The following is a 21,315-nucleotide window of genomic DNA, read 5'->3' on the forward strand; positions in this document are numbered from 1 at the left end:
CTGAGTAGAGACAGGCCGGCTGACGGCGGCTGTCACTGGGCCTCGTGCATGAGAGGCGGCCAGTAAATGTCTGTCAGCAGAAGTCATGTGGTGGGAAAGATGGAGAGAGAGACAGAGAGGCTAGGGGAAGCCGGAGGAGAAAGAAGAAGCAGAAGAAAGGGAAAAAAGACAGACATCGAGGGGCTTGTTCAAGAAGGAGGTAGAGGAAGGCTTGGAGGAGCCGCAGGAATGGAAGGATGGGAAGGCAAGGGCGATGCGGGGGAAGAGGCCCGGGTGGGAGCAGGGAATCTGGCGAGAAAGACAGAGGCAGAGAAGACGGCGGGAGGGCTGGCTGAGATGAACGCTGCGGGCCAGTGCAGAGCCAGAGGTGCCTGGAGGCGGTGGGGGCCCGTAGGCCGTGCCGTGTGCCGTTCCCGTCCGCATCCCGGGTCCCTGAGGTGGGCTGTGGCTGGCACAGGCCTTTCAAGGGAGGGGAGACACAGGGCTTCCAGGAGACTTCCCAGTTCAGGAGGCGGGCGTAGAGGTCAGGGAACAGGAGCCCGCACAGGGAGAGGAAGGCAGTGTCCGGCACCTGTGCACGCACACGTGTACACGTGTGGGTGTGCGCATGCATGCGCGTGTGTATGCACATTCGTCACGGGTGGGTCTTAATCCCCCCGGCCTGAAATAGCGGCTCTGAGTCCCAGCCTGGCCTAGGGAGGGCGTCTCCGCTCTGGAACATGATCCTCAGGATCAACATTCCAGCAGCCTGCCAGCTTTGTTGCAAACTGCTGGCTCATGGTTTTCCCTGTGTACTCATCACTCAGCCCTGTGTTGCAAAGTAGATGGTTTTTAATTCAAACGATCCCCCCCCACCTCCTCAGACATCATACTGTGTCCCCAGCACTATGGCGTCAGGGCGCGCTTCCTGCTTGGTCTTCCCTTTCCATAGGTGAGCCTCTTCTTTGGGGGTGCAGCAGGGATGAGGAGTGACGGAGGCCGCTTCTGCCAGGCTGGGGAACTGAAACACGGTTTCAGGGAGCCGCCGCAACCTGTTCTTTCCAGGTCCCTGGGAAACCACCTTAAGCCGCCTGCGCCTAATGACGCCTGGGCTTTCCGGCTCCTCAGAGCCCAGGCCTCTTGCGGGAGCCGCATCCTCAGGAGAAGGCTCATATTAGGGCTCCAACTCGGGGTCCTCCTGTCTTTATCTCGGTGACACAAGCTATACGATTCCACTGGTGAGACTCTAACTCCCGCCTTGCCCACATATTAATTTGACCTGAAATCCATCCCTCTGTCTCCATGGTGATTTAAACCTCAGCTCTATGCCAGCAAACCGGGCTGAGCCACAGTTCTCTTCCAGTGGCCAAGCATTTGCTGAGCACTGACTGTGCGCGCCATGCTAGGTCCCATGAGAACACAGGAGACTGCCGGAGAGGCTTCCCGTCCCAGGGAGCGGGGCTGTGAGTCACACCTGTGGAGCTGAGCTGCGTGGCCACAGAAGGCTCGGGGTCAGGGCCCACCGAGGATGTGCAGAGAAGGGGCCTCCAAAGGGGCTGCAGGAGCTGCGGGAAGGGACCTGGGTGGGGCGAACCACTTGGGTGTTTGAGGTTCCCCCGGCACCGCGCAGCGACCTTCCTCCTCCCAGGGAAGGCCCAGGCCCAGCCTGCACACCCTCGTGGCCAGGTCTGTACCCGCCCAAAGACAGCGCGCGTGAGCCTCGGTGCAGATTGGATAGGCAGCGGGAAGGTTTCGCCCACTGCGAACTGCAATTGGAGAAGTTGCGGGTCACTGGCCTTGGGAGGACCTCCTGGGGGAGGGAGCGTTCCTGGCAGGCTTTCTGGGAGAGACTCTCTGTGATCGCTGAAGGTGAGAGTTCCCGGTATAGAGAGAATCTGGGAGAAGGTGAGGGAACAGAGACAGCCTTTTAGAATCCCTGGAAAGAGGGAGCAGCCATTCACGCATCTACTCAAGCACCTATTGAGCCTGCTGAGCTCTAACCATTTAAAAATGGCTATGACCTGCAAATATAATGATGGGGCGTCCTGCAGCCATATGGCGGGGAGGGGTTATGCTTTGAAGCTAACAATGCTGTCCAGTTGCCAAAGATTTTAAAGGTAGTGGAGGGTGTAGGCAGTGGGGCGAAGGTTGGAGACACGATGGAGACAAATGAATTGAGTAGCCAGCCACCTCTTACGTCGCTCAGAGGAGACCTGGTAGAGAAAAGGGAGAGCGTGAACAGTTCCCAAGCCCCTCCATCTCGAGCCCTGTATGCACCAGGTGCTTTACACGCGTTATTTAGTTTACTCCTCGCAAAGAGGCTGCAAGGGGCACGTTATTTTCTCTATTTTGCACCCAAGGAAAGGGAAGCTCAGGGAAGTTAAGACTCCAGCTCGCTCAAGGTCAGGCACCTAATAAGCTGCAGAGTCTGGGATGGGTTTCTCCTGGGTCGATGTTCTGCTTATCATAATGAGTCCTTTCACTTTTTCTGTGGCACACGGGAGGGATAACCAGGGGTCCTGGGACCTGGATAAGGAGACGCGACCCTACTAGCTGTAGCTCAAGGATTTAGAGACTAGAGAGCAAGAACCCAATTTTTAGGAAGCAAGAATTTAGATTTGCTCCTCTATTGAAAGTCGGGAGAAGAGAGGTACCAAACGATCACAAGTCTGAGATTCTGGGCTCGGCCAACCAGCTGTAGCTCTCCAGCTGTGCTCCTTATTCCCTAAAACACAAGGGGCTGATCAGTCCCTTCCTCCTTTGGGAAGGTGGACTTGCCTAATGACCTACCCAAAGAGTTTGCCTTTTCATGATGAGCAGGAGGCCGAGGAGGTGGGGGGCTGTCCCCTCAGCCAGGCCCTGGAAAGCTCTGCGCAGAGTCCCAGTGCCCTGAGGGTCTGGCCAGGGTGCCTCACTGCTGGGCGGGAGCAGGCCCACAGAGATAGGAAGGGGAGGCCCCCAGGCCTCAACGATGGGAATCTGAGTTCTGGGAGCTCCCCTGCCCGAATCCCGCCCTAGGCATGGAAGCTGTCCCCCTGCCAGTCCTCGGCCCCCAAGGCCCAGCCCCAGCCCCCAGCGCGGGGGGCCAGGAGACCAAGAAGGCCGCCTTCCAGGCAGCCCAGTGAAACCTGAGCAGGTCTCTCCTTCCGTGAAGGAATGTTCCTTAAGAGCTGCAGCTGCTCCACGTCCCCACAGGCCAGAGCGCCTTTCCCCTGAGACTAAAGCCCCCAGCAGGAGTGGAATCAGGACAGGATTAGGTGGCTGTTTACATGCGATTGGCTTCCCCGAGTTTGGGAAGCCAGCTTTTCCCAGCCTGAGACAGGACGCTGGCGCTGCCAAAACGAAGGGACGCTGCCAGGAACGCGTGCCTGTGCCTGGGGACAGCGGCAGCCTCCCCACCCCACTCCCAGGCACACAACCCCCCTCCCCACCGGTCTCAGGCCAAAACCCAGGCCCCCCCCGCCACATATCTGTTGCCAAACCATGTGCCCAACACTGTGCTGGGCAGCTTGGGGGAATTCAAATGTAGACCCTTCTTTCCCTCAAAAAACCTGCATCCAAGCTAGGGAAACAAGGCGCAAGTGTAAGAAAGAACCAGTGTGCTGTGTGTCCAGTACTTCAGGACCACAGGGAGCATTACAGTCAAGAGGGTAAACCGTGGGCAGGCCCAGGGTTCCTCAAGATGAGCTTTCCAGCGGCCCTGAGGCGCTCAGAATCATCCCCCCACACCCTGGCCCTGGCCCCTCAGAGAACAAACCCGCCCTCCCCGGAGAGGAGGTGGGGGGCATGGGAGGCTTTGGGGAGCCTGTTGGCGCTGGTGGATCAGCAGAGACGCCTAGTGGCCGGTGTGAGCATCGCAGACAGCTGGGGCCCCGCCAGGCTGTGCGGCGGCGCCCCATTCCCTCAACTCACTCACGTCCCGCCCACCCGCACAAGAAACCTTAGGGAATGGCGTTGTTGTTGTTCTAACATCTTCGGGTAGAAAGACCTTTGCAAGTCCTGGTAAGATAAAAATTCCAGCATTTCAAAACAACTTAAAAGGAAAACTTTTCTATCAGTTCTTTCCTTCACTCCACATTTCTTCCTCCCATCACGGTTTATTCCAGAAATTTCTCCCCTTAGTGGAAATTAAGTCTTCCCAGGCAGCATAAGCTCTTTCCCTGTTAACTGTGAAGACCTGTGGCCAGGCTGACCACAGTGCACCCCGGTGTCCGCGTTCACGGTGCGCCCCACGCTGCCCCCGCCACCTCGGCTTCCAAGGGCAATCCCAGAGCCTTTCACTTTTTCTTAGTCGGGTCTTCCTTTTGAACAAGTCATTTTTTTTTTGTCCCAAAAATGAGCTTTGGAGGGAAACTCGCCCGGTGACCACTGCGGTCCTCCAGGAACGACTGATGGCCCCAGGCAGTGCGGGCCTGGCAGCCGGTCTATGGGTGCAGCCTGGGGTGCCAGCTCTCGGCCGGTTTTGAGCCACGCCCCCGCCTCTGGGCCCCTCCAGCGAGGCCCTGGGCGTCTGGGAACCGGCACCCGGGCAGCCGGACAAGGCAGGCTTCCGGGGCGGCCTGCGGTGGCCAGCTTTCCCCCGACTCCTGAGTCACCAGGTCTGTGCCCTCGGCGACGCCATCCCTGGGAAACTGTGGAAGTCTTCAGCTTTTTGGCCTATTTCCTACCAGAAAATAAACCTCACTACTAGGAAGTAAGAGGCTGCACACTGGCCAGTCTGGTGGAATGGCCCCACCGCGGGAGCCAGGAAGATGCCCAGGGTCCCCTGGCTCCCGGCCACCTCCGGAGGCTTGGGGACACCAGGGCCGTGTTCCTGGTGGGACGAGGCGAAGAGCTCTTGAAGGGCTGGATGTGCAGGTTTCAGCCCCGGGTTGCTGCACAATTCACGCAGAGATGTGAAACTGGGGGGCTGAAAAATGTCACTAGAACCGTCCCAAACGTGCTCCTCCCCTCGTTACCGGTGCTAAGGGGCCTGGGAGGCAGCGGCACGGTTTGGGTCCAGACAGAGCAGCCTCCAGCCCCAAGGGGAAGCCAGGGAGAAGGTAAGAACGCTGTGCTTAGCCAGCAGTGTCTCCCCAAAGGGCTCCCACAGCTGCCACAGCGGCTCGAGGCTCAGAAAGACCTGTAGACCATTCCCAGGGCTTCAGAGCACTGTGGTCGCCATAGAGACAGAGATTCATCCTGAAGTTGCTGCGAAGTCCAGCGGGAGCTGGCCAGGTGCTATGGCTCTGACGGCAGGGGTGCACCTATGTCCCAGGAACGACTTAGGCAGGGAGGCAGGAATGAGAGGGGCACGTGGCCAGCACTGACCTCTGTGGCTTGGTGTGCAGCCCCTGAGGAATCTCTTCTATGGCCCAGGGAAGAGCCCAAGCAGCTCTGGGACTCCTGGGACAGACGTCAATCATGGCTATGCCACTCCCTCGCTGAGGGACTTCAGCCAGAGGAAGCGGGAACTGATTCACCGGGTGCATAAAGGTTCCAGTCGCTATGCTCGTGCGGGGGCCTGGCTGTCTGACCCCAAAGTGTGTCTCTTATGTGAGCGTCAGGGCTACGCTCAGAGCCAGAAGACCCGGGTTTGAGGCACAGCTGCTTGGCTCTAGGAAATAATTTCCATTCTCTGGACCTCAGTTCCTCTTCAGGCAATAAAGGGTTGCAGGGAGATGAAAATGAAATAGCACGGTAAAGGCATGCTCTCTAAAATTCAGTGTGTGTGATAAATAGGGAGTTTCCAAACCCATCTGATCTTCGGGACCACCCGAGGGAGGTTAGTAAAAATACAGCCTGCTGAGGGCCTGCCTCCACGGCTCTGAGACCCTGTGTCTCTGAATACACCCCGCGGCTCAGGCGGATTGTCAGTCAGCCCACATTTACAAATGTAAGGCGTCAATACCATTTCCCCAGACCCCAGGGTGCCAAGATTTTACTTGTTTCTGCTCAGCTAAGCTGTGGCCGCTGGCCCTGGCTCTCTACCCCTGCAGGCCTCTGCTGTGCTCCTTCGCTGACAGGACTTGGCTGCCTCTCGGCACCGCCAGCAGAGACCCCAAGTAGGAGGAAAGGCTAGGACAGAAAAGGTCTGATCCAATGCATACAATGCTCTCAGTTACCCAAGCAGGGTAAGCTGGCATGGAGGCGGGCTGAGCCCCCGGCCGAGGACCAGCCAGAGTTCAGATATATGGATGAAGTGTCTGCTGATGGCGATTGTCAGCCTTTGGCCCCTATGTAGTCAAATGCATGTTGGTTGAATCCCAAGGCGTATGTCTTGCATTTACCTACCTAACTTTGTCTCTTTCTAACATTGTTGAATAGTCTGGGCGGGGGGGGGGAATCTGGGACAACTTTTTATGTTCGAAATCCCCCAATATCCTTACCCACGGAGGGTCCCCGTGGCATGGATGAGTCCAAACAAGAGCACGTTGAAAAGTCATTGCCGTGTTGCGGGGCGAGTACGTGGGCGGACTGCCACCTCTCTGAAACTGACTTCTCAAGGTCACTTCCGCTTCAAATGACATCCGTACGGTTCACACCCTGTGAGAGTGGTTGGCTGGGACCTTGGTCGAGAAAGGCTTAACCTTGAAGCAGACGCCTAGGTGAGGACTTGGGCTTGCAGGGCTGTTGGATGTTGGCGCTGGGCAGACACGGTCTCTAAACCAGGGGACGGAAGGGCCCTAACGTGCTCATTCCCAAGATCCATTGTCTTTGCTCCGGCGCCCACACCGCCTTTGAACTCCTGGGCCTGGGTTCCCTGTCCACCTGGCCTTCGCTGACTGTATATTGAAATCTGTGGCTCACGGGGCACCTTGCAGCCCAGTTCTCGGCACAAGGGAGTGATGTTCAGTGGTTGTGGACGAAGGAGGGCTGTGAAGTCCTATCGCTGCTACCCAGCTGAGGACCTGGAACAGGGCACTTGGGTTTCTAAGCCTCAACTCCTTATTTGACCTCAGGAAGTTGGCATACGTGGCTTGCAAGGGCCCTTCCAGTTTCTAGGCTTCTGCAATCAGACGCGGTGTTAGATTTGAACTGTGTAAGTGGGAAGGCCACGGGTTCCGCTCAAAGGATAAGCCTCGCTGGCTGGGAGGTGCTCCCCGAGTCCCAGAGAGGGGGAGGCGGGGCAGGAGCTGCCTGCCCTGTCCCCGCAGTCACAGCAGCAGAGATGAACCAAGAGCAGATGCAAGGCCTCACCTCGCCTCGCTAGAAGTGCAGCCCCCGGAGAACGGGAGTCACTGTCCTTCCCCCACCCACCCATGCCGGGCACGGCCTGGCAGGGCCTCTCGTCTGCCAGGCGTGAGTGGGTGGGGGAGGGACAGTGACTCCCGTTCTCCGGGGGCCGCACCTCTAGCCCTGGGCCCGGCGCAGTCCAGGAGGGCACAAACTGCCGCTCTGGAGGAGATGCCCGCAAGGGTTACTGGGCTGACAGGTGAGATGTACAATCGGTGCTGACCCCCACTTCCTGAGGCTTCATAATTTCCCAGGTGCCGAGTCTGGGAGGCTCCCCACCATGGCTGTCCCCTGGGCCTCTGGTACTCTTCCGGGGTCTCTCGCCGCAGGTGGACAGTCATTGGCTGAAGATTTCCTCCAAGCACACCTTCTCCCCACCCCACACTCTAGACCTTCCCTAGAGGTTGAAGGCCCAAGCTTCAGTCCTAGAACAAAAGCTAGGAAGCTGGGGTCTTCTTTTTTCCCCTATTTGATCTCTTTTCTTGATAGTGTACCTGTCTAATTCCTTACACACACGCCTCAGGAACCCAGGCTTTGAGCATGGGCACGTCAGCTCCTGGCGGACAGCAGACGTCGGCGTCACGCCCTGTGTTCGGAAGAGCTAAGGGACCCCAGCTGGTCTTCTGCGGCTCCTTCCACCACACCTCGTCTGCTGCCTGCCTCACTTTCTGCACATAAAGCCTGGAGACTCCGACCTCTCACCAACCCAGTTCCTTCCTCACAAACTCCTCGAGAGCCCAGCCACCAAGCAGGGAGGGCTCACGGCCTCTTCTTGCAGCCTGCGGCCCAGCCTCCGCCGCCTCCGGCCGCAGTTCCTCAGCATCGAGTCTGAGCACCTCCTTGCCCAGCTGTTAAATGGCAAGGAGGGGGGCAGGGTGCCGGGGGCGGGGGGAGAGTCTTCTTAGCTGCTTTGGCTACTGCAGAAACTAACTGCAAGATCATGCACTGGGAAATGGGGCTGGCAGGTTGGCAGCATGGGGCGAAGGGACTCTGCTTGCCGTGGGAGTCTCTGTCGGGGGCCTGAGGCCGAGGAAAGAACCAATGAAGTGGCTGAGGCTCATAGAGATGCCCTTAGAGATGGGTCACGACGGGGCTTGGGCGGCTACATCTAATTATTATTTAACAAGTATTTTAGTAGCTGCTGAGTGCCAGGCACTGAACTGGGGGCTAAGGATACAAAGGTAAAGGCTTTGAGGCCACTGTGTGTGGGCACTTGGTGTGATGTGTGCTGTGATTTAGGTGCACGCGGAAGTGAGGCCGGGCGTGGGGGACGGCACGCGGAGCCGACCGAGCGTGCAGGAGGAGGGCGCTGGGAGGCGAAGTCCGCCTCGGCCCCCACTGCACATTAGAGTCACCTGGGAGCTTTTAAAACCCCCAAACCCCAGCCACCCCCTGACCACGTAAATCAGAATCGCTGGCATTGGAACCTGGGCCTCAATAGTGGGAATTCCAAAGTGAGGCCAAGTGCGGACCACGGGGGTCATGGGGTAATTATGGCTCAGGTTCGCAGGAGAAAGGAGTGGAATGAGCGGCGGTTGTAGGTTGGTTGGTTTTTAATATGGAACCTTCTTATTCACTCTTTCTATGAAGCCATGAGAAAGCCTTTCTGGTTTGGGTCTGGGCAGGAGCAGGAACGGGGTTGGGGGCGTGGGAGGCCGGCCGGAGGGGGCGGAGAGGGGATTGGGCCTGCGGCGGGTCAGGAACCGCGCCGCCCTTTCCTCCCAGGACCTCCTGCAGAGCTCTCCCAATTCCCTGTCTGGAGTCTCCAGTAACCCCCAGGGCATTGTGGTCCCAGCCTCCGCGCTCCAGCAGAGCAACATCGCCATGACAACTGTCAACTCACAAGTGGTGTCAGGTTGGTGCAGGGGATTGTGGGGACACCCCTGGGAAGAGAAAAGGTGGCACCAAGGGATTCCAGGGGCATGGGGCGGGGCTGCCCGCTGGGTGTCCTACCTAAAGTGTCCTGTAAGTTTATCAACCCTTAGCACCAAGGCTCAGTGGTGATTTGGGTCAAAGTCTCCCGAGCCACTTGGAGACCAAGCAAGGCTATTGTCCCTCCCCCCAACATGTGCCACTTACATCCCACCCCTTTCCTCGCGGGCTGAGCAGAGAGTGAGTACCTGTGAGCACCGTCGCCCCCACCGGCCCCCATGACGGGACACAAAAACCGGTTGTTTCCTCAGGTGGAGCCTTATACCAGCCGGTTACCATGGTAACCTCCCAGGGTCAGGTGGTCACCCAAGCGATCCCCCAGGGAGCCATCCAGATCCAGAACACACAGGTGAGTGCGTGCAGGCACGTGCTCGGCTGCTCGGGCTGGGGGAGGGCGCCCACCTGCCGTCTGCTCACAGGTAGCTCACGCAGCCCTCCTCGCTCTTCCAAGAGCCGGCCTTACCCCCACTCACAGATAAGCAGCTGGGTGGTGGAGGGGGTTTACCAGCTCCTGGGATTCTGCTGCCTCCCGGGTGACAGGTGACATCAAAGGCCCCTGCACCCCTATTTCTGGTCTCCATCTGGAGCCCCCCTGGAGCTCTGTGAGGCGGGGAGGTGGGGAGAGTAAGGATCTGAGGTCGGAGGCCTGAGATCTGACTTTTTAACTCTGTCACTGCGGATACATCCCCCAACCTCTCTGAGCCTCAGAGTTCATACCCACAAAAGGGAGATGAACACAGTAGCTGTGCACACAGCCCTGCCAACCTGCAGGGCTACCCTGAGGGCTCACGTGGGCCCAGACAGGAAGTCACTTTGCAAACTGTCAGCACCTCCAGAAATGCTATTGGACGGTGTATGGCAAATTTGTCTCTCTTGTATTCTCTGCATGGCTCTGTCTCCTGTCTCCTCTCTCACCCCCTCCTTTTATCCTCCCCCGCTCCTTCCTCCCCTCTTCCCTTCTCCATTCTGTGAGAAGCCCATGGGAGGGGAGAGGAAAGGTGACCTCCCAGGGTCCTAGAATGAGTTGGGGCGGGGGTGGCAGCAAGAGCCTGCCATTGCTATGACAACAGGCCCCTCGCTGCTGGCTCGCCAGGCTGCTGATGCTGACTTTTTCTCCACGCGCCCTGAAGGTTAACCTTGACCTCACTTCCCTCCTGGACAATGAGGATAAGAAGTCCAAGAACAAACGAGGAGTCTTGCCCAAGCACGCCACCAATATCATGCGCTCTTGGCTCTTCCAGCATCTCATGGTGAGTGTGTGTGTACCGGGGGCTTGGAGGGGCCGTGTGCAGTGAGCGGCCCTGGGGGCACCAGGCTCCACTGTCACCCCCAGGTCTACAGACGGCATCAACACGGTGGGGGTGGGGGGCCGGCTGAGGCCCCGGCTTCCTCCTTTCACCAGCTCAGCTCTGTGAGGCTGAGCAGATACTTTCCTAAGCCCCTGTGGCTACTTTCGTGACATGGAGACAAAGCCTTAGGTTTAATAAATGCGATGTTTGTGAAGGGCCTACTGTGTGCACCAGCAAGGAAGCTATGTGTTTGCAGGCCTTTGGTTGAACGACAAGCACCACGTCAATGACTTCAGACCCCTAGCGCCATCCAAGAGGCCAGCGACCGTCGGGGGCTCTGAGCGCGTGTGGGCGTGTGTCCGGGGTGGGGAGGGAGAGCCTCTGAGCGCAGGTGGGCTCCCGCAGTCCGGGGGCTCCTGGCCTGGCCTGGCAGGCCACCGATACACAGACACCAGGCAAACGCCCAACTCGGGACTAGAACTGTGGACATAAGCTGGCCTGTGAAATGTGGGAAGAGCCAGGAGTAAGGGAGCTCTTTCCCAGCTGAGCGGCTCACGGGAGTCAGTCAGTCAGTCACTGCACAGCCCCTCCTGTGAAGCGGGAGCGCCTCCCAAAGCCACGGGGCCCAGCCGAGGCAGCGGCTCCCAGACATGTGACCCTGGGGACCCTGCCTCGGGAATGCGGGGCGCCTGGTGGGCGGGAGGAACTGCTCTGAGGTGACTGCTATGGGGCTGAAGCTCTGCGTCTCCCCGCACATATCCCCCCAACGCTAGGGACTGGGGGCCGCCAGACGTGTGCTGAGGGAGCCCCTTTTGAAAACACCTGCAGGGGACACACAGTAACCTAATTTGGAGAGAAAGGGCTGGAAAGCTGAGGGTTAAGGTGAGAAGAAGAGCTTGGAAGGACTCCCAGGGCCAAGCCGTGAGGCTGAGGAGCTGGGACAGAGCCAGCCTCAGGCCTCTGGGGAGTGGCTCCTGGCCGGGATGCCCAGACCTCCTGCCTGCTCTGGTCCCCGCGCTGCCGGGGCAGTGGGCTCTGATGGGCTGCGTGGCCCTGGGGGCACGGTGCTGCCCACCCCCACTACCACGGGGAGACGAGCTCCTGAGGAAGGATCCTCTCCATGCCCTGAGCCGCTTTGCCCAGGTCGGGGCAGCCCAGCCGCTGCCCACTGCGACCTAGAGCAGCCTCCAGCACTGAGGTGCGGGAGCTGTGGCCACCAGACCGAGGAGGGGCGGGAAGCTCGTGAGCTCCTGAGGCAGCCAAACAGGAGCTCACACCTGGGGGGGCCTCACCTTCCACTCTCTCACCGGCCACACCCACCTCTGGCAAAGAGGGCGCTGAAGCAACGGCATTACGGCCGAGGCCCTGGCGCACTGCGGCGCCTAATGCACGTTAGTCCCCCCTTTCCTTCCTTCCTCGTCCCCCACCCCCATGCATTTTCAAAGACAGGTGTGGAAGTACCTACAAACTCACTTCTGAAGGGGAGAAAAGGCAGGTGTAGGAGGAGAGGAGGCTGCAAGCCAGATTTCCCAGATCTCAGAGTCCAGCCCAGCACCCTCCCAACTCCCACCACCCATGGTGGGCTCCTCCTCGGCCCCCTTCCAGACCCCCTGGCCTGACACTGGAGGCTCGTCCTATGGGTTCCTGGTCCCCCACTCCCCGGCTGAGCCTCCCCTCTGACCTCAGTTCACACGCCACCCTCTAGCCCTTCCCCCTGAACCTCGTCCTTAGCTCAGCTTCGCAGCCCCTCCCAGCCAGACTTGGGATGGCAGAGGGAGGCTGAGGTGGCAAAGAGAGAGGGGTACTCGGAGCCCAAAGCAGAGGGAAGGAGGAGCCCAGACAGGGCGCACAAAGGGGACCGGGGACAGTGGGGAGGCCTGCTGAGAAGCATGAGTAAGGCTTTTCCGCCCGCACCCTCCCGCCCGCTGGGCTGCTCCAGCTCCGAGCGCACGCAGCGCGGGTGCTATTAATAAAGCGCTCCACCGGGCAAGGCCCTCCCCGGGTGAATGCCGTCCTCGCGGCAGCCATCGAGAGGGGCCAAGGGAGTGACCTCTGGGCCTTTCAGTCAGGACTCAGAACTTTTGGAGGAGAGGGACCAGTCCAGACTGTAGGGACGTGGCACGACACAGCTGTCCTCTGCAGGCCAGGGCCGGCCCATGGATGATACCCACCCCCCTGCCCCCCCCCCCCCAAACACCAGCTCAGGAAGGAGGCTGTAAAGGCTCTTGGTGACGGGCCACCGGGGCGGGGGGCGGGGCAGAGACGGGCTCTGCGGCTGGCAAGCGGGGGTGTGGACCGGCCTGCCCGGCAGCCTCGCGCTGGCCTCTTTCCTCGGACAAGGGAGACAATACCCCTTTCCTATAGTGACGGATATTAAGTGAGACAACATGGATCTGACACATAGTCGCACCTGAGAAACATTTAGTGCCCTTTAAACTTTCTGGAACAGTGGAAGACGGTTTTGAGGCTAAGGCCCCAAATTTGTGAAAATCAATTAGCGGCGGGTGGCTGACCTGGGGTTCCGACCTGTAGCACCTGCTGGTTTCCCCTCACTCGGCCCTAAGAATATCCTGACTAACACTGTTACCTGCTCTGTGGGGGCGTGTGCGCGCCGGATCTGCATGCCTGTGTCTCTGATTCAGCTGTGAATGGCTCACCCCCGGGGAGAACACTTCACACCTCCTCCACGGGCCCCAGTGAGTCCCAAAGTGTCGTGTTCTGCAGGGCGTTTGAGTGCGGCTCCCACGGAAGGCTTGGGCAGCTCGCCTCTGCATTCTTAGTGTCCCAGCGGGCATTGCGGGTTTGCGAGACGGGGTATGGCTTGAAGCTCTCCCCAAAACACTTTGGATCACTCTAAGTCTCTCTTGTCTTCTCTGCCGTTTGGAGAACAATCCCGAGACCGTCGTTCTGGGGAAGTACCACTCTGCAGTGACACTGTCCTGGGCCGCTAATAGCTGTTCAGTTTTAGGAAAGAGGGTAGAAAAGGGATAAAAAGGGAGAGAAATCAATACGCAGATGTTCTCACATCCGGTGCAGTGGGGACAACAAATCTGTGGACTGGAACTGGAAAAGCTGGTTAAGGAAAGGAACAACCATTAAAAAGTCACGTTTCACTTTAGTTTAAAAGATACCACATACATTTAATTGCTAATATTTTGGTCTAAGGCCAAGATCTTTTTCTGATTAAAGTTTGTCATTTTACTTGCACAAAGCTCTCCTATAATAGAGCGTCTGTAAACTCGATCTTTATTTGAAATGGAATAAGGGTTCCTGCATTTGGGACGCAGGCTGGCTGCAGGGAGTTCCTAGAGGTTTACTGCGTATTCCAGTCGCTTGGCGTCTGTCTCATGGCACCTTACTGTATGGTATTTTAAAGCAAATTTGGGTCTCGTACCCTATCAGAGCATTCCACTTAGGTTTTGTTGTGGACTGTGTATGTTTAGTAACAGTAACTCTTTCTTTCTGCACTCACATTTCACTGGTTTGCGGAGTGGTTGGTTATATTACACAATTGCAATACATATAACTGGCATAAACCAGTTGGATACAAACACGGCGAACTCCCTGATAAGCGGATAAATTAGCTAATGAACACCCTGCAAAGGAGCCTGTTTGTCTCAAACACTTGGGGCTGCGTGGACATCAGTGCTGATGGTTCACAGAAGAAATGGGGAGCACAGTTCCATCTGCAAACTCAGAGCTTCTACAGTAAATGCTGGTTTTTCCTGTTGTCTTCTTCCTCTTGGGAAGAAGTCCATGTTCTTCGATTCCTTTTGTCCGGTATCCAAGGCCTCTTGTCATCGCCGCTGCTCTGTGGCAGTAGCAGCTACAGGAATGTATTCAGACGACAGAGTGCTCCTGGGATGGGGGCTCAACCGGGAGCCTTTTGGCTATTCAGCTGCAGGGAGACTGGATAGTTTTATCCATTAGCTGCTTTGCTTCTGAGTCCCCAAAGGATCCAGTGATATTTTCTTGCTAATGCATTCAGGCTGGAAGAGGCTAAACTCCTGCTGGAAGCAATGGTTCCATAGCAAAACCGGGCTGGTGAGAAATGCCGGCAGAGGGTGGAGGGAGGAGAGGCTGCGCTTCCTCCCCAGCTTCCGGCCTGTGCCCCTGCCCCTGATCCCAGCCTCCCCCTGCCCTGCCTGGGGATGCTGCTCCTTTCCATCCAAAGTATGACAGTTCTCTGGGCTGCAGCCACCCAAGCACATGAGCAGCTCTACAGAACATTCTGTGTGGGCAGGGAGGGGGGCGAATCCTACAGAGGAAACCAAACCCCAGCAAACCACCCCTGCCCCTGCCAGCACCTCCACCGTCGTCTCCTGACCCCCGCAGCCCCCGCAGGGGGTGGGCGCTGCTGTTACCCGCATCTTACAAACAGCAGAGCTGGACTCAAAGAAGGAGCACATGCCCCAAGGCCCCGCAGGGTTTGAACCCAGGTCTGTGTAACTCAAGGCTCTGCTTTCATACCCACTAGACTGTACTACCTCCCCAGGGACCAAAGAAACCACGGCATCTCTGGGCTCCCGAGCAGCAAAAGCAAAGGGGACCCTGGCTTTCAGCTGAGGCACTGAGCCTGGTCCTGGGAGAGCGGTAGGATTTTACGTGCCCCGCTGCAGTTTTCAGCTACAGTGAGGATAATCACTGTCCTCTGCTTTCTCCATCCAGCACACTCATGAGCCTGGTCCGCATCTAGCCGGGCCACAGCGCACGCTGCCGTCTGCCGAGCGGCTGCTCCCACCAGCGACGCCGCGCTGGGGCCCCGCCCCACCCCCCACCCCCTTCCCGTGCACTGCTATAGTCACAAAAGCTGATGGCACTAAAAGCACCAGGAGCCTTCTCTGTTTGATTTTTTAGTGAAATATAATTCACATACCATAGAATTCACGTTTTTTAAAAAAGATTTTACTTTTAAAGAGGGGAAGGGAGGAAGATAGAAAGGGAGAGAGACATCAATGTGTGGTTGCCTCGCACGCCCCCTACTGGGGACCTGGCCCGCAACCCAGGCATGTGCTCTGACTGGGAATCGAACCGGTGACTCTTTGGTTCGCAAGCCAGCACTCAATCCACTGAGCCACACCAGCCAGGGCATAAAATTCACTTTTAAACTGTACAATTCAGAGATGTGCCATATATTTCAAAGTTGTGTCACCATCTCCACCACCTACTTCCAGAATGTTTCCGTCATCCCTGAGAGAAACCCCGTACCCATTAGCCATCCCTCCCCAGCCCCTAGAAACCAGTAATGTTCTTTCTATCTCTATGGATTCACCTATTTCAGATATTTCACATGAATGGAATTATACATAATATTTTGTGACTGGCTTCTGTCACTTAGTGTGTTTTCGAGATTCACCCACCTCGCAATACATATCAGTGCTTCAGTCCACTGTACGGCTGACCGCTGCTCCGTGGTATAGGTAGACCGCATTCTGCTTACCCTTCCGTCGGCTGACGGACGGCGTGCTGTTTCTACGTCTGGCTTTTGGGTGATGCCGCTGTGAACATTCATTATCCTCCATGTGCTTCTGAGCCCAGCTGCGTCTTAGGGACTCGGGCAGATTCCCACAGCAATAGAGCCTCACACGCTGGGCTCCGCCATCGGGGCAACGGGGCCGCGGCGCGCCCGGCGCAGCGTGGGCCTCGCCTGTGGGCTCCTGGCCACGGAGGCGTGAGGAGGGGAAATCCAGCCGATTGCCTCTGCACCCTGCTGTTGCCTTCAGGCACTCAGCAGCCTCCACGTGCCTTGCCACTGTCACCGTGCCCAGCGCCACCTGACGTCCTAAGGGAATTGTGCGTTTATCTCTGCCCAAGACCCACTTACCGCACCCACCGGTCCAGCTGACTTAGAGACAACAGGATCCCTCACAGACAGAAAGAGCGCAGCCTGTGGAAGGGACGTGGTACCTGGAGGCAGGATCTGGGCCTGAGTTTCACCGCCCCCTCTACCCAGCCAGGGGGCCTGCGACAAGTTGCTTGACCTCACATTAGGCCTCGGTTTTTTCTGCTGTAAAATGGGGGCCACACTCTCCAGCTCAGAGCACTGCTGTGAAGGTAGAATAAGATGAGGGAGCAACAGCGCTTTGTCCTGATAGAGACACAGCTATTGCGGCCAGCGCCCCCCGTCTGCCCCCGGGGTCCCCATCACCTGCCTGCCGTGGGAAATGTGGAGGGGAGCCATGACACTTTCAGGGAACCTGTGAAAGAAAAAGAAAGAAAACCTTGACAAGCAAGAAAATGGCTTAGAGAGACTGAACCGTCCTTGTTCCAGAACATCCGGTCTGCTGCTTTTTCCCTTCACGTCGTCATGCTATCTACAATTTTGCTCATCCAAGATCCATTTAAAATTACCCAGTCCCTGCCAAAAGCAGATGCCTGAGAGAGTCCAGGAGGCTATTCTTCATTCACAGTTTAGTATGAATTAGTCCAAAGCTTGCTTGCCTACTCCCACTCAGCTAAGATCAGCTTCATGGGAAGAGTGCCAATGCTTGTTAGCGGCACAGGATGAAGACTGGAACATTTTTTTAATGCAGCATTTTGAGCAGGCAAGCCAAATGGAGTGGCCGGGGGAATGGTTTCTAGAGATTCTTCTTAACCCCTTCCAGGCCCTTGACCCCTCTGAGAATCTGATGAAGGCTTGATCTACATCATCACAAAGGTAGTTTAAGGGGATTGGACCCTGAACTTTCAGACGCCTAGGCCTCAGGTTCAAAATGCTGTGACTGGGGAAAACACAGGGGGCCTATGAGGAGAGGCGCTGGGACGTGTCAACGGCCGTGAAACAGGAGAAGACGACAAAATCTGTGTCTACCCCTCCCAGAGTTTACCCAGGCCTGGTTCTGTCCCCTGAAAGAAGAGGAAGGTCTCTTGTTTGTCCTTCCCGAATCCTGTGGGCACCTCTCCACCAGAACACAGATCTTTAACAAAATGGGTCTTTGAGGCTAGCCCAGAAAATGGCTGTTTTTAAAATAACTTGTTTCTACGGGGAAACGTGATCTAAGTTCCAAACAACGTATCTGTCCACTAACACCTAAGGTTCAGGTATGGGACATGATTTCAGCACTCGGGGGCTGATAATTTAATTAGGGGAATAAATTATACACATAAACCTTGAGTGGTCTGCCCACGGTGCCAGCAAGTGCCGTTATGCAAACACACACACTCAAGGGTTCGAGAACGGAGGAAGGAGAGAGATGGGAGGAGCCTGACCATCTGAGCCGGTCGGACACATCTAGAATAGTGCGTCCAGGACTGAGCGTCAGGTTTCAAAAGGTCCTTTGACAAGCTGTGCCCAGAGAAGGGCAGCCAGGATGGGGAAACGTCTGCTCAAGTGACTCGAACAGGAAACATGTCATATGACGAAGGGTCAAGATGCCAGTGATATTTGGTCTGTAGAAGAGGCTTGTTGGTTTAGGGAAGCGTATAGTGTTGGGCTTTGGAGGCAGACAGACCTGAGATTGAACCCCACTCCATTTTTTATTTGCTCTGTGACCTTGAACAGGTCAATTCCTTCCTCTTCACAAAGTGGACATAATAAGGCCTGCCTGTGGCAAAGATGACCAGTGATGTGTAAAAAAGGGCAGTGCCTGCCCGGTGCTCGGGTGCAGAGGTGCAGTGAGCATGGCCAGAGACACAGGGTGTCAGTCTGGCTCTGCGCTTCACTGCTTGGATGACCTGGGGCCAGTCTTTGGACCCCCCCAGGTTCCGTTTTCTCATGTGCGAAATGGGTATAATGATCCCTGTTGCATAGGTGCCCGGAGAATTCAGCGAGAACGCATGTCCAGCACTTGTGCAGAGCGCCCTGTGAACTCAGTGCCCCGCAGCATCCAGGGTTAGCCAGAAGCTCCAGGCACCCGGCACGTGGTAGAAACGCCTCTTAGGAGGGGCGAGGCAGAGCTGTGGGCGTCTGATGTCAGGGGACAGCCTGTGCTCTCTGGCTGGGGGAGTAGGGAGATGGCTGAGTGCGACAGAAAGACCTTACACAGTGTCAGGGCAGCTGCTGCCACACCAAGTGACCGAGTGACCATGGCACTGCGGCACTCCCCCGCCTTTCTCGGGATGGAAAGTGACAGCAAACCCCTGAGGTCGCTTGCGGCCGGACATCAGCCAGGGACTCTCGCTGCCCCGGCCATCCACCAGGCCACTCCCAGGGCTGAGGACAGCACTGTCACGGCCCACCTGTAACTTGCGTCGGGCACGTGGCTGAGGCTTCTAGTGTGACGCCCCCCTGCCCTGGGGAGAGGCTGCCCTCGGGGGCCTCCAGGGCTCTGTGCAGCAGGGAGACGTCGGGTTGCAGGGTTCAGAGGGGGAGCTGGGATGCGGGCTGGGCCTGGAAGGGTGTCTAGGATTCAGGCCTGGGAGGGAAGAGGAGGAGGGGTCATTTGGATGCGAATTACTCCTGATAGGTCATCTATGGCCCTGCCTGGCCTGCAGTTCCCTCTGACCAAAGGGACTGACCCATCGTCCCCGTTCTGAGCATGACGTGCACGGAGCCCCACAGCACTTCCTGGGAGTCCACAGCTCAGAGATGCCCCCTGAAGAATGGCCAGGGGGGTTTCCAAGCTCTCGGAACCCCCCCTAAAAAAGACTGTGACCAGGATGGGAGAAAATGCCCCCATCGTGTGTGCACAGGGCCTGGGGCAGCCCGGTGACCAGGAAGCGAAACCCGTCGGCAGGAAGGAGCGCATTCCTCCCGGTGCAGAGGGGCTGCTGGGGCTCTCGGCATCTGTCAGCAACACTGCCCGTGGCTTTTACGGAGACGGAGACGGGGCCGCGCGCACCAAGCCGCAGGTTCATTCTCCTTGTTATTTATTTATTTAACAAACACTCGTAGAGTATGCCAGACACTGTTCTAAGCACCTTCCAGATATTAACTCATTTAATCTTTGTTAGAGCCTTGAGGGGGTGGAGTCCTTTCCCCATTTTATGGAGGAGGAAGCTTAGGAACGAGCCGCAGGTCTCAGGCCGGTGAGCATCCAGGATCCGCAGCCGGCAGGCTGGGCCTAGGATCCATGTTCTCAGCCGCGTCTCACGGCTGCCTCCGAGATGCCTCTGGAGAGCTGAGCAGTGTGCCCAGCAGCTCTTGAGTGCCCCGCTCTCCTGCCGGCCCCGTGCCCTGCGCCCTGCGCCGAACACCCACGATGCATACAGCTCAGGCGGGAACAGTACACTAAGATGGCCAACCTGACCCTGTGAGGCTGAATCCCTGAAGCTCCCGCAGCCTCTCCCACGCACCTTCGCACCCACCGATCCACAAGGGAATGGTGACAAGTACCAGTGACCCCTCGGGTCCCTGTGATCAGGCATTCCACAAAGACACAGCGAACGCTTACCACGTGCCAGGCATTTTCTTCCTACTGAAACAGTGGGGATGAAAAGGAAAGTGTGGCCCCTTTTCTCAAAAACTTGCAGCCTACCTGGTTGGAGTTACAGACCACTAAACAAACCATCCTGTGGAATCCCAGTAGGGTGGGAAACAACAGCTCAGAGCTCATCGGAGGGGCAATTGGGGTGAGCTTAAGGGGTTGGGGGCAGGTTAAGATACCAGTCTTGCTGCAGCGGGAAGGACAGATCAAAATAGGAACCAGAGGGACAAAGGATAGCTTTGAGATTTCAGGAGGGTGGAGAAAGGGAGACAGTAGATTTTCCCAAAGGATAACTAGACAGCAATGAAAACGAACAGCCACAGTCACACAGAACCATGATGAATGAATCTCACAGCTGCACCGTGGAGAGAGAGAACGCATGCTGTATGGTTCATTTATGTCGAGTCCAAAAAGCAAACCATAATATTAAGGGTGTAACGTGAATACTAAAATAATAAAAAAAAGCAAGAGAGTAACTGCCATATAAACCAGGAGGTCGCGACCTGGGGGCTGTGATGGGAAGGGGGCGGAAGGGGGCTCCTGGGCGCTGACGGCATCTAATTTTCGGCCTGGGTGGTGGTCACGTGGGCGGGTGTTCGTGATAGTACGCGACTGTACATTTTAGTCCTTTGTGCTTTTCTGTGTGCACAGTCGTAGGGAGTGGGGGAGAAACCGAGCCAATGAAACAGAAATGGAAGCTCCGAGCAGGGGAGGAGAGACCAGTTCCGGGCGCGACGTTCTGTGCTTCTCTCCCCTCTAAAGCCTAGTTTTTCCCATTTTAGCATCTCTGAAATCAGGGTGCACCCTGCCATGGATGATGAAACGTGGGTTGTTTTGGGGACGCTCCCCCCCATGCTGCCCCCTCTGGTTGGCTGCTGGGCCTCCTAGAGCAACGCCAAGGCAGCGGAGTGGCCGCCGCCCGGCTCGCCCCCGGGCTTGGTCAGCGGGGAGAAGGGTGTGTGCGACTCCCCGCGGTGCTGGTCTTGATGGGGAAATGGGAAAGGGACGCTGGCTCCATCCTGTCCCCCGCCAGCATGGAGCCGATAGCACCGGCGGGCCACTCCTTCCCACGTGCCGTGTTCCATAGTAACCGGCCCGCCTCGTGCTTGTCGGCACAGGCTAGGAGGTGGAAGGGTGGAGGGTGACCTCGGGGTGGGCTTTCAGGGTCGAAGTGGCCCAGGACCGGCAGCTCAGCACTGGCCGAGCTTCTTTGAGACCCAAGACCCTGGGCAGAACCCATTTTCAAACTGAAAGATGCCTCCAGCTTCCACAGAGCCCAGATGAGACTGGCGTTACGGGGCTGGAAAGGGAGGTGTCAGAAAGAGAGGCGGAGAACAGTTTAGGTTAGATTTCTGAGCACCTGCTGCCGGTAAATCCTACGATTCCCTTCTCTGGAGGCTGAACGCGCAACGTGAGGCCTGAGAGGTGTCGCTACAGAGGGAGCCCACAGAGCATCCAAGCTTGACCGGCATGATCTCCTCAAATCGTCCCCAAAGCCCCAGCAGTAGGCACTCTTTTGTTATTTTCAGCTTAAG

At 57.2% G+C, this 21,315-nt stretch overlaps 1 protein-coding gene across 2 annotated transcripts in view; it reads left to right on the plus strand.

The window, feature by feature from the left end:
• The window catches only part of PKNOX2 (PBX/knotted 1 homeobox 2), a 241,302-nt gene that overhangs the window by 212,064 nt on the left and 7,923 nt on the right, over positions 1 to 21,315 (plus strand). For both annotated transcript variants that reach the window (XM_054592777.1, XM_054592778.1), the window contains 3 exons: positions 8,920 to 9,049; positions 9,378 to 9,475; positions 10,257 to 10,376. In XM_054592777.1, the coding sequence (XP_054448752.1) occupies positions 8,920 to 9,049; positions 9,378 to 9,475; positions 10,257 to 10,376 (348 nt within the window). The remainder of the gene's footprint in view (positions 1 to 8,919; positions 9,050 to 9,377; positions 9,476 to 10,256; positions 10,377 to 21,315) is intronic.

This window comes from Pteronotus mesoamericanus, unplaced genomic scaffold (genome assembly GCF_021234165.1).
Source record: "Pteronotus mesoamericanus isolate MK-2021 breed Mesoamerican mustached bat unplaced genomic scaffold, CSHL_Meso_final scaffold_371, whole genome shotgun sequence".
Lineage (NCBI taxonomy): Eukaryota > Metazoa > Chordata > Mammalia > Chiroptera > Mormoopidae > Pteronotus > Pteronotus mesoamericanus.